Source organism: Hemiscyllium ocellatum, chromosome 5 (assembly GCF_020745735.1).
Source record: "Hemiscyllium ocellatum isolate sHemOce1 chromosome 5, sHemOce1.pat.X.cur, whole genome shotgun sequence".
NCBI classification, from domain to species: Eukaryota; Metazoa; Chordata; class Chondrichthyes; order Orectolobiformes; family Hemiscylliidae; genus Hemiscyllium; species Hemiscyllium ocellatum.
The window spans coordinates 140,713,722-140,726,390 of record NC_083405.1 but is presented as its reverse complement, the minus strand read 5'-3'; the positions used below and the strand labels follow the sequence as shown (position 1 = coordinate 140,726,390).

Sequence of the window (12,669 nt, the reverse complement as noted above, 5' to 3'; positions counted from 1 at the left end):
GGGCGGGCGAGTGAATGTGGGGGGGCAAGTGAGTGTGAGGGGGGCGGGCGAGTGAGTGTGGGGGGGGGGAAAGTAATGTGTGTGTGACAGTAGTGCTGGAATAGGACATCGATTGGGTGGGGGTGGGGTTGGGGGGGGGCTGATGGTTAGGCAGCTCAGGTCAGATTCCCAGCCTGGTGTTGAATTCTAACCAACCCACTCTACGTCCCGTGCCCAACAGTGGAACCAAAGCAGTGACAATGATGACAACTGTCTGAGATTGCAGCTCACCGACCCTCCCCTGCTGTGAGGAGGCAATGCACCTTGTTCTCTGGTTTGAATTAGGGGGTTACATGATGCAATTCCTGATCACAGATTAACTCTTGCTCCATCTTATTCTCGATGCCCAGTGCACAGCTCAGAAAAATAACCAAACTGCTCCAGGACACTCGGAATAAGAACAACTGAAATTAGACCACCTCTCTGGGACACCCAAACCCAACTGAGTCACCACAGGCCTGTACAACATCAACATGTCATTAACCCAAGAGAGCAGAGAATGGGCTGTGGACAATTCCTAAGTTCTGGTCAGTCTCAGCTAGGCACTGGGACACCAGCTGAGGCAAGGTGTGAGCTGCAGCTGTACGGAATGGTATTTGAAAAGGTTTGGTCCCTCCTTCGGGGCTGCCAGAGTACAGCAGAGCCTGCGTGCACCAGCTAGGCCCGATCAGTGCCTACTTGATCCCAGTGTCAGTGATGGTGGCCAGTGCTGTCATCCTACCTTAATAGGAGGCTGGGAAAGCCTTTCATCTCTAAACTCCAGGCAATCCTCCAGTGGGCCCATGTCCCCATCCATGTACGGGCTGGACTTAGTGAGTTGGTCACCTTCATCTGGGAGATCAGTGCTGGGCAGGCCCTGCAGCATGGCCAGCACTGTCTCAGGTTTAGGTAGCTTATTAATCTTAAACTGCTTCTTGTAGTGAGGGGTGTCTTTGCGAATCAGTCTTTGCTTCTCAGGAATGTAATCGCCTTCACCAGTTCCTTCCTCCTCCTCTTCCCGAATCACAGTGTCTTCGGTGAAACGCACCATAGGCTACAAACCAGACACAAAGCTGTCACCAAGTCAGCAAGCAATCACGCAAATGATAGCAATGTGCAATTACTCACTTTTCTGGCCTGTGGTAGTGGTGACATCATGGTAATGTCACTGTAGCAGCACCCCCTCAGCGCTGACCCTCTGACAGTGCGGCACTCCCTCAGCGCTGACCCTCTGACAGTGCGGCACTCCCTCAGCGCTCACCCTCCGAGAGTGCCCTCTCCCTCAGCGCTGACCCTCCGACAGCGCCCACTCCCTCAGCGCTGACCCTCCGACAGCGCCCTCTCCCTCAGCGCTGACCCTCCGACAGCGCCCTCTCCCTCAGCACTGACCCTCCGACAGTGCGGCACTCCCTCAGCACTGACCCTCCGACAGTGCGGCACTCCCTCAGCACTGACCCTCCGACAGTGCGGCACTCCCTCAGCACTGACCCTCCGACAGTGCGGCACTCCCTCAGCACTGACCCTCCGACAGTGCGGCACTCCCTCAGCACTGACCCTCCGACAGTGCGGAACTCCCTCAGCACTGACCCTCCGACAGTGCGGAACTCCCTCAGCACTGACCCTCCGACAGGGTGGCAGTCTCATGTTTCCTTTTATTGGCACATTGCCAAAGTAAGTCCACATACAAATATTGTCAATGGATTTTGTTATGAACTTTTTACCTCAAAGTATCCATCTTCATCCTCTTCTTCCTCTTGCTCCTCATTCTCCTCCATCATCTCACTGCTCTGCTCCACTGCCATTTCTTCCTCTGCTGGTCCATCCATCAATTCAGCTTCTTCCTGTTCCAGGGGGATTGCACCATTGGACAGATGTGACTCCTGGCTCTGGTTTGATGTCGTACTCAGCCTCTTCTCCTGTTCACAATGAAAGTCACACACTCAATATCATTACATCTCAATCTCTCAAACTCATAACTGTTCCCAATACTACCATCCCAGCTCACCCTAACCTGCAGACCCTACACCTCTCCATCTAACCCTAACCTGCAGACCCTCCACCTCTCCATCTAACCCTAACCTGCAGACCCTACACCTCTCCACCCAGAGGCAGCATGTACCCCTCCTTCTCAGCAACCAGCAGGGTGTGCTGACTTGCTAAGGATGCCCATCTTCCCCAATGGGGGGAGCCCAGGTGGCCATAGTTACTTGACAAAACAAAACTGAAGAGAAATGGGAGGAGTGCCGTAGCCTAGCAACATCACCTGGATTGTTGGTTTCTTTTTGCCATGGACCTGGAAGCAATTGGCAGGAGGGAAAACACCTGACTCTCTCAGATAAATATAATCCTTAAAGAGGGGGAGATACTAAATGAATATTTTGCATCAATATTTACTGTGGAAATAGAAATGAAAGATATAGACTGTAGGGAAATAGATGGTGACATCTTGCAAAATGTCCAGATTACAGAGGAGGAAGTGCTAGATGTCTTGAAACAGTTAAAGGTGGATAAATCCCCAGGACCTGATCAGGTGTACCCGAGAACTCTGTGGAAAGCGAGAGAAGTGATTGCTGGGCCTCTTGCGGAGATATTTGTATCATCGATAGTCACAGGTGAGGTGCTGGAAGACTGGAGGTTGGCAAACGTGGTGCCACTGTTTAAGAAGGGCGGTAGAGACAAACCAGGGAACTATAGACCGGTGAGCCTTATGTCAGTGGTGGGCAAGTTGTTGGAGGGAATCCTGAGGGGTAGGATGTACATGTATTTGGAAAGGCAAGGACTGATTAGGGATAGTCAACATGGCTTTGTGTGTGGGAAATCATGTCTCACAAACTTGATTGTGTTTTTTGAGGAAGTAACAAAGATGATTGATGAGGGCAGAGCAGTAGATGTGATCTATATGGACTTCAGTAAGGCGTTCAACAAGGTTCCCCATGGGAGACTGGTTAGCAAGGTTAGATCTCATGGAATACAGGGAGAACTAGCCATTTGGATATAGAACTGGCTCAAACGTAGAAGACAGAGGGTGGTGGTGGGGGGTTATTTTTCAGACTGGAGGCCTGTGACCAGTGGAGTGCCACAAGGATCGATGCTGGGCCCTTTACTTTTTGTCATTTACATAAATGATTTGGATGCGAGCATAAGAGGTACAGTTAGTAAGTTTGCAAATGACATCAAAATTGGAGGTGTAGTGGACAGCGAAGAGGGTTACCTCAGATTACAACAGGATCTGGACCAGATGGGCCAATGGGCTGAGGAGTGGCAGATGGAGGTTAATTCAGATAAATGTGAGGTGCTGCATTTTGGGAAAGCAAATCTTAACAGGATTTATACACTTAATGGCAAGGTCCTAGGGAGTGTTGCTGAACAAAGAGACCTTGGAGTGCAGATTCATAGCTCCTTGAAAGTGGAGTTGCAGGTAGATAGGATAGTGAAGAGGGTGTTTGGTATGCTTTCCTTTATTGGTCAGAGTATTGAGTACAGGAGTTGGGAGGTCATGTTGCAGCTGTACAGGACATTGGTTAGGCCACTGTTGGAATATTGCGTGCAATTCTGGTCTTCTTCCTATCAGAAAAATGTTGTGAAACTTGAAAGTATTCAGAAAAGATTTACAAGGATGTTGCCAGGGTTGGAGGATCTGAGCTACAGGGAGAGGCTGAACAGGTTGGGGCTGTTCTCCCTGGAGCGTCGGAGGCTGAGGGGTGACCTTATAGAGGTTTACAAAATTACGAGGGACATGACTAGGATAAATAGACAAAGTCTTTTCCCTGGGGTCAGGGAGTCCAGAACTAGAGGGCATAGGTTTAGTGTGAGAGGGGAAAGATATAAAAGAGACCTAAGGGGTAACTTTTTCACACAGAAGGTGGTACGTATATGGAATGAGCTGCTAGAGGATGTGGAGGATGTTGGTACAACTGCAACATTTAAGAGGCATTTGGATGGGTATATGAATGGGAAGGGTTTGGAGGGATATGGGTCAGGTGCTGCCAGGTGGGACTAGATTGGGTTGGGATATCTGGTCGGCATGGATGGGTTGGACCGAAGGGTGCGTTTCTGTACTGTACATCTCTAGGACTCTAAAGTCAGCTGCAGTTATTTCAGGCAAGTATTTTTTGGGAATCAGAGCAGTTTCAGATATCAGTATCTTTGATTGCCTTAACTCTGAAAGCTGAGCTGTTAATTCAATCCAATGACCACGTGTGAAACGGACTTCCCACCTGAATGGGAGGTTAACATTGCTGTGTAACCAACTGCACCTTGCCAGCAGGATATCCAGGCAACAAGAACTCAAGCCGGTTTTCCTCTAAGTTTGGATCCACAAGGGATGTCCCCCCTATTTTTTCTCCCTGTGCCTAACCTGCAGGGCTGTGTTCACTTGTGTGAATGCTCGAGAGTAAAAGAATATATTGAACTCTGAACGGTATCTTTGCTAATAACCAGTTTTGCTTTTTGCTCAAAAAATTAGCCTCAATAAATTATTTATTTTTGAGTTTGCTGAAGAAAATCCCAAAGTCTATTTCAGTCCGGATAACTACAAAGAAAAAACAAACTAAGGAATTCCGTGATTAAATACAAGACTTATACTTCAGTCCAGCTAGGGGGGTCTTGGGGCTTGATTATGAGCACACCCATCCCCCAGCACAGTCACACCAAGACAGCAACAGGTGGTTGGAGGCACTCGATATGCAAAGACTATGGGCCCCAATAACATTCCAGCAACAGCACTCAGGGTTCAGGCACAGGTAGACAGGGGGCTTCAGAAGGTATTTAGCACGCTGGCCGTCATTGCTCAGACCATTGAGTACAGGAGGTGGGACATCACGTTCAGATTGTACAGGATATTGAAGAGACCTCTGCTGGAGTACTGTTGTGTAATACTGACCTCTCTGTTATAGGAAGGGTATTATTAAACTGGAGAGGACTCATAAAAGATCCCCAGAATCATGCCAGGAATGCAGAGTTTGAGATATAAAAATAGACTGGAAAAGCTGGGAACTGTGTCACTGGAGTGTAGGAGGTTAAAGGTATATAAAGTCATGAGGAACATAGATATTGTAGATGACAAGGGTTTTTTTCCCCAGGGAAACAAGGAGCATTTTTTTTTTAAGGTGAGAGGAGAAAGATTTTAAAAGGACATGAGGGCCAACTTTCTTGCTTACACAGAGAGAGTTAAAAAATCTCACAACACCCGGTTATAGTCCAACAGGTTACGTGGAAGCACACTAGCTTTGGGAGGGATGCTCCTTCATCAGGTGATAGTGGAGTCGCCACTACCACGTAATGAAGGAGCGTCGCTCCGAAAGCTAGTGTGCTTCCACGTAACCTGTTGGACTATAACCGGGTGTTGTGAGATTTTTTAACTTTGACCACCCCAGTCCAACACCTGCACCTCCAAATCATGACAGAGAGAGCTGTTTGTGTGTGGAATGAACTGCCAGGGAAATGGGGAGATGTGGGTACACTTGCAATGTTTAAAAGATATTTGGATAAGTAGAAGAATAGGAAAGGCTTGGAGGGATATGGGCCAGGAGCAGGCAGCTGGGATGAGTTTAATTCGGGAACATGATGTACTGGACTGGTTGGAGCAAGGGTCTGTTTCCATGCTGTTTGACTCTATGATTCTGTGACTTGTGCTTCAGAACTTCCCTCACCCCTCACTAAACTGTTCCATTATAATTACAACACTGGCATCTACCTGGCAATGTGGAAAATTGCCCAGGTATGTCCTGGACATTAAAACCAGGGCAAATCCAACTCAGCCACTTCCTGCCCCATCAGTCTCCTCTCGATCCTCAGTAAAGTGATGGACGGTGTCAGTAACAGGGCTACCAAGCAGCACCTGCTCAGCGATGCCCAGTTTGGGTTCCCCCAGGGTCACTCAGCTCCTGACCTCATTCCAGCCTTGGGTCAAACATGGACAGAAGGAGCTGGATTCCAGAGGGGAGGGGAGAGGGACAGCCCTTAACATCAGGGCTTCATTCAACCGAGTGTGGCATCAAGGAGCCCTGGCAATTAATGGCTACCATGGACAAACTCTCCACTGGTTGGAGTCATACTGGGCACATAGTGAGATGGTTGTGGTTGTTCGAGCCCACAAGTTAGAGGAGTAGTAGAGGACCATTCAGCCCCAATCCACCATTCAACAAGATCCTGGCTGATCTGATACTCCTCAATTCCACTTTCCTGTCTTTTTGCTCAACCTTTTGATTTTCCTTCCAATTAAAGGTCTCAGCTTCCCCCTCAGCAACCGAATCTGAAAGGAGGCGGGAGAACAGAATGGCTTGCAAAGCAAATGGAACATCTTGTGACATTCTATCAACAGGTCCCACTCAACTGTCTCTCCCCAATTTCCTTCCTCCCACATGCAATGTTAATTCTTGTTTTGTTAGCCCACCTGCATGGTGGTGTGCAGGTTGGAAACCAGTATTAGAGTTTCACCTGGTCAGGCTGTAGGCTCATAGTTCAGAGTTTTGTTCATCTGCTGCTAGATGAACAGTATTTCTTGTTAACTATAAGAACCTGATCAATGCTTTTTGTTAAATTAATTCCATCAGACAAGCATTTTGAGAACTATAACTAAATTCATGAGACCAAGATAAAGGAGGAGAATTCGGCCATTTGGTCCACTGAGTCTGTTCTGCTGTTTGATCATGGGTGATATGTTTCTCAACTCCATTCTCCTGCCTTCTCCCTGCAACCCTGAGCAATCAAGAACCCATCTTTGTCTTAAATACACTCAGTGACTTGGCCTCCACAGCCCCCTACAGCAACGAGTTCCAGAGTCACCACCCTCTGGATGAAGGGCTTATGCTCGAAACGTCGAATTCTCTATTCCTGAGATGCTGCCTAACCTGCTGTGCTTTGACCAGCAACACATTTGCAGCTGAAGAAATTCCTCCCCATCTCCGTTCCAAAGGGTGGTCGAACCTTGAGTAAGTGCTGGTCTAAGCACTAAACCTCACTTCTTGAGAATGAATTGGTATGAGAGATTGCCAGAGCTGTATGCCCTGGAAGTGGACGCACTGACCGATGGTTGGGGTGACTCAGGTGAAGGAGGTTGATCCTGGGCCTTCATAGTCAGGGCTTCTCCCCTCCTTTCTTCAATCGCCTGTTTCATCACCTTCAACTCACTGGGGTGTGGGGTCGCCCTGCGTTGTAACCGACCCTAAAAACAAGCAGCAGAAGGATGCCAGCATTTAGAGCAGCCTTATGGACAGGAAGTACTTGTTCATAGACAGCATGACAAACACAGGCATATCGACAGAGTTTGGCAGCGCGGAGACACAGTGACATGCACATACACAGCCTCTAACATCCACCCCCCCAACACACGGTGGGGGGGGAACTGCACTCCCTCCCCACTGGACTGGGGTGGGTGTGCACACTGTGCAATCATCACCAAGAGACCCTGTCAGACAGACCCAAAACACGCTCCCACCAAGACCAGGAGACTCTGCAATCAAACCCCCTCCCCCCACCACCCCCCCCCCCCCCCCCACCCCAAATTCCAGGAAAGAGCACAAACCCAAGAGACTCACCCGTCTCTCTGCCTCCTCCTCGTTCTCCTCATCATCCTTCAGCTCCTCCTGGAACTGGATCACACTGACCCGGTTCAGATTCGGCTCTGTCCACCCCTCATCCAGGCTGTCATTCAAGAGATTCTCTGCAAGCAGCACGAATGGAATCAGGGCCTAAGCACACTGAGCGACCCAGCTTGAGAAGTGACATGCAGACGAACTGAAGGGGTTTGTTAGAGAACCTGTCACTGTCAGACAACACCTTCCAAAGCCACAGTCATGTCCATCCAGAAGGACAAGGGCAGCAGATACATGGGAACACCACCCCTGCAAGCTCCCCTCCCAGACACTCCCCACCCTGACCTGGGAAATATATCACCGTTCCTTCAGTGTCACTGGGTCAGAATCCTGGGATTCCCTCCCTAAGGGCATTGTGGGACAACCCACAGCATATGGACTGCAGCGGTTCAAGAAGGCAGCTCCCCCCACCTTCTCAAGGGGCAATTAGGGACAGACAATAAATGCTGGTCCCAGCCAGTGACACCCACGTCCCAGCAGTAAGTTAAAGCACAGATGAACCAGCCTACCCAGTCAGTTATTCACATCAACCGGCTGTTGAAGTGAGCCACATCTTTGAGGCACTTCTTACCAAGGGTTATCTGTCCACTCGGGGCCTAACAAGGTGAAACAACATCCAGGACACTTCAGCCCGTGGAGCAGCTGAACGGCACTGCTTGGCCTGTGAGAGTCAGGAAGGAGAGCAGCTACTAGTTTTCCAAAAGAGCTGACACCAAGACCTTACCCAGACTGGGGGACGGCTGCTGGGGCAGGAGGTAGCAGGTCAGGACCTTCTCACCAGTTTTCTCATCATCCTCTGTTTGGAACTTGAGCATCGGCTGAGATTGATTCTCAGCTAACCACAGGGCCTTCAGATTGAGGTTCGTCAGTGCAAAAGGTAGATTCATTAGCCTGGGAAAAGATCACCGTGTCAGGAGACACACACATCATCAAGGATGGGGCATTTTGGGAGGGCTGGAGGGGGAACAAGTAGGGGTCGGGTTCCACAAGGAGGAGAGGGCACTATGGGACACGACTGTACAAATACACCAATGAAATAAAGCTGCTCATTTTCATCATGCACTGCTGATCTCAACAAAAATTCTCATCATTAACTTCACATTTTACTTTAGTTTGTCTCTTAATCAGTGGTCCTCAAGCTCCTTGGCAATCACCAGACAAATCTCTGTTTTAAGTCCCATTCTGGGATTACTCCATATTTCCCAGGCGACATTAATCAAGCCAAGGCGCCAACTTGCCCATTTGGATCTGCTCAGACCACCAGTGTGTTCTTACATGAACTTGAGAATTCTCCTGGTATACATAATCACTTTCTGATGTAAGAACAAACACTTATGCTCTGATCTACTTTCAGGACCGAGACTAGGTTTCATCCACCTCTCACTTGTTATACTAATTCAGGGTATCTGCTTCTCCATCACTGACCTAAACATTCAACCAATAGGTACACTTGCTTGCCACCTTTCCAGTACATCCCTCAAATCACTCCTTACCTCTCAAATATATTCTCTCATGTCTGTACCCTGCACAGTTAACCAATACTAGCTCCCAGCCCTTGCCCATCTTCACTTCTTGCCCAACCACATTTTGTTCCTCAGGTCCTTAATCAAGGGTCCTTACCATCACTGGGTTAAAACCTTGGAATCCTGTTTGTCCCTATACCCCAAGCACAGCTCACCATCCCTTTCTCCAGGACAATACAGGAGTGAATAATGAACCTGGGCCCCCGCAGCAGATCTCAAATCTCTCAAAAAGAAAAGAAAATCAGACATTGGCGAACTAACAGCAGCTCACTTTCCTGGCTAGACAACAACTACAAGGATTACAGTGGTGATGGATGGAGCTGGAACCAAGCTTAACACATTTTATACTTCCTTACATAATTGCAAATTACAATCATACACTTGCTAACATAACATCAATTTTCTGTCTATTTATAGGGGCTTAAATAATGATCACCCACTTCCACGCAATTAAAGACAATTGCTATACAATTACAAAGGAAGGCTCTGTACATTGACAGGCGAGTGTGTCACTCCAGCCTCAGTGCTGGTTATTATCAATCCACTTCCTACCTGTTCCCAGCCACATCCAGCACGTGTATCTCTGAAGCGTTTGCCAGCTCAGGTGGGAGATGGGTTAGCCGGTTGTCACGGAGACTCAGCACGTTTAAACTCACACAACCTCCCAGTTCAGCTGGTAAATCCAGGAGGCGGTTCCGATCCACATTCAGGTTGGTCAGTTTCTTCAGTTTCCCAATGGATCTCGGGAGCGTCTGTAATCAACAGAAGACATTTCAGCAGTTCGCCAACAACTTCCACACTATCCAGCCGCCTCGATGTGAAACCAAGCAGAAATCGCTTGCCCTTCTTTGAAAAGGTAGTTTCATTCTGTCAAGGGACACGGGCGCCACTGGAAAGGCCAGCATTTGTTCTCCACCCTTGAAATGAGTGGGTTGCAGTGCCATTTCAGAGGGCAGTTAAGTGTCAACAACATGGCCATGGGTCTGGGACACGATGGTCAAGTGGCATTATCATTAGAATATTAACCCAGGGGTTCAGGAAATGTATTGGGGACCTGGGTGTGAATCCCACCACCACAATGTAGGAATTTGAATTCAATAACTGGAATTCAGAGTCAATTGTCAGAATAATCCATTGGGTTTAGTAAAGTCCTTTATGGAGGGAAACTGCCATCCCTACCTGGTCTGGCCAACACGTGACTCCAGACCCACAGCCTTTTATTCATTCGCCAATCCTCCCTCCATGCTCATTCCCTGCACCCCACCAACCCCCCCACCCCCACCCCCACCCCCACCCCCACCATGGGCCCTTATTAGCTGTTTAATACTGTACTAAAGTCTTTCTAAAAATCCAAATCTGTTACATCCACTGCTTGAGGACTTGAATATAAAAGCAGGGATGTATTTCTGAGGCTCTGCTCAGACCACATCTGGAGGATTGTGCAGAGTTTTGGGCCCCATATCTCAGGAGGGATGTACTGGCCCTGGAGGGTGTTCAGAGGAGGTTCACAAGAATGGTCCCAGGAATGAAAGACCTAACATATGAAGAACGTTTGAGGACTCTGGGTCGATACTCTATGGAGTTTAGAAGGATGAGGGGGATCTAATTGAAAGGTATAAAATACTGACTGGCCTGGACAGAGGTGGTGTTGGGAAGATGGTTCCATTGGCAGGAGAGACTAGGACCTGAGGAAAGACCTTTTATAACTGAGATAAGGAGAGACGTCTTCTACCAGAGAGTAGAGAGTCTATGAAATTCAGCAGCACGGAAGGCTGTGAAGGCTAGGTCATGGAGTTTATTTAAAACTGAGATAGAAAGGTTCTTGAGTATCAAGGGGATCAAGGGTTATGGAGAGATGGCGGGAGAATGGGGTTGAGAAACTTATTCAGCCATGATTGAATGGCGGTGCAGACTCGATGGGCTGAATGGCCTAATTTCTGCTCCTGTGTCTTAAGGCCTAAAATCCCAGGATCGATCCCATCAGGTCTAGAAGTCCTTAGCCCCAAGAGGTCCCCATTCATATGTCCATTAGTGACAGTTACTGTGTTGATTTCCTCACCGCGTTTTGATCATGTTTAAGAGTAATTTTGGGGAGATATTGGTGTGTTCTGCTCTGATGTAATGTCTTTATTCAGCACCTCGGTTATTTCTTGCTTCCTCGTTATTATTTCCAGAGCCCGGTTCTCTCTGGCTCCTCTCCTCCTTGTCACAGATTGAAACCAGCTCTGCTTGGGGGCACCCTATATGGTGTTTATAATCCTGATAAGGTGGGACACAGCCTTTCACAAAGGGTGCAAGCATGAAGTCCAGTGCGTGGTCCACTCACCGTCAGCAGGTTCTCTGTCAGGATGAGCTCTGTCAGATGGCTACATTCACCCACCGCCTCTGTTAGCTCCGTTAACCGGTTCTGATCCACCTTCAGAATTGACAACTGCTTCAACTGGCCTGGGATTACAAGAAGATCATCTGAGAACTTGAGGACAGACGTGATTCCAGAGCTCAACTCAGTGTCTAATCCAGGAAAACAATACCCAAGGAACAGGAGTCGGCAGCACAATCCCCTCTGCCAACACCACTCCCGAAGAAACACAGGACTTTCTCCACCACAATCCGGGATGAAGAATAACAGTTGGCCGAGCCAATGGGTCCATATCGCAGGGATGGATAAAAACAGTGTGCCCACAGCTCCCTTCAACCTCTAGTGGTCAGCGCATTGAGAATAGTGGTGGTCAGGTTGCAGCTCTATAGGACACTGCATACAATTCTGTCTCCCTGCTATAGGAAGGATGTTGTGAAACTTGAATGGGTTCAGAAAAGATTTCCAAAGATATTGCTGAGATTGGAAGGTTTCAGCTACAGGGAGGGGCTGAACAGGCTGGGGCTGTTTTCCCTGGATTGTTGGAGGTTCAGAGGTGACCTCATAGAGGTTTATAAAATCATGAGGGACATGGATAGGTTAAACAGACAAAGTCTTTTCCCCACAATAGGAGAGTCCAAAACAGGAGGACATAGGTTTTAATGTGAGGGGGGAAAGACTTAAAAGGGACCTGAAGGGTAACATTTTCACACAGAGGGTGGTACGTGTATAGAATGAGCTGCCAGAGGAAGTGGTGGAGGCTGGTACAATAACAACATTTAAAAGGCATTTGGAGGGGTACATGAATAAGGAGGGTTTGGAAAGATATGGCAGGTGGGACTAGATTACACTAGGATATCTGGTCAGCATGGATGGGTTGGACTGAAGGGTCTGTTTCCATGCTGTACAATTCTATGAGGCTGTCCCACCCTGACCAACACCACCAGAAACAACCAGCGAACGGTTCGAGTCCTGTTTCCAGCACTTGGCCCCCAATGCCTTGTATATCTTGGCATTGCAAGTACTCATCTCAATCCTTCTTCAACATTCAGTGGGTTACTACCTCGCCTCCCCTTATAGGCTGAGAACTCCAGATACCACCCCCACCCCACCCCCTCCTCACCCCACCCCCGGGTAAAGGCTTTTCCTCACATTCCCCTCGAACCCTCCTGTCTCC

The 12,669-nt window shown here is 48.5% G+C and overlaps 1 protein-coding gene across 1 annotated transcript in view; it reads right to left on the bottom strand.

The window, feature by feature from the left end:
- Window positions 1-12,669, bottom strand: part of scrib (scribble planar cell polarity protein) — a 185,157-nt gene that overhangs the window by 111,536 nt on the left and 60,952 nt on the right. The window contains exons 9-15 of the mRNA XM_060825755.1: window positions 11,463-11,581; window positions 9,689-9,888; window positions 8,338-8,504; window positions 7,557-7,681; window positions 7,046-7,183; window positions 1,740-1,934; window positions 761-1,072 (exon numbers count right to left, since the gene is read on the bottom strand). Of these exons, the coding sequence (XP_060681738.1) occupies window positions 761-1,072; window positions 1,740-1,934; window positions 7,046-7,183; window positions 7,557-7,681; window positions 8,338-8,504; window positions 9,689-9,888; window positions 11,463-11,581 (1,256 nt within the window). The remainder of the gene's footprint in view (window positions 1-760; window positions 1,073-1,739; window positions 1,935-7,045; window positions 7,184-7,556; window positions 7,682-8,337; window positions 8,505-9,688; window positions 9,889-11,462; window positions 11,582-12,669) is intronic.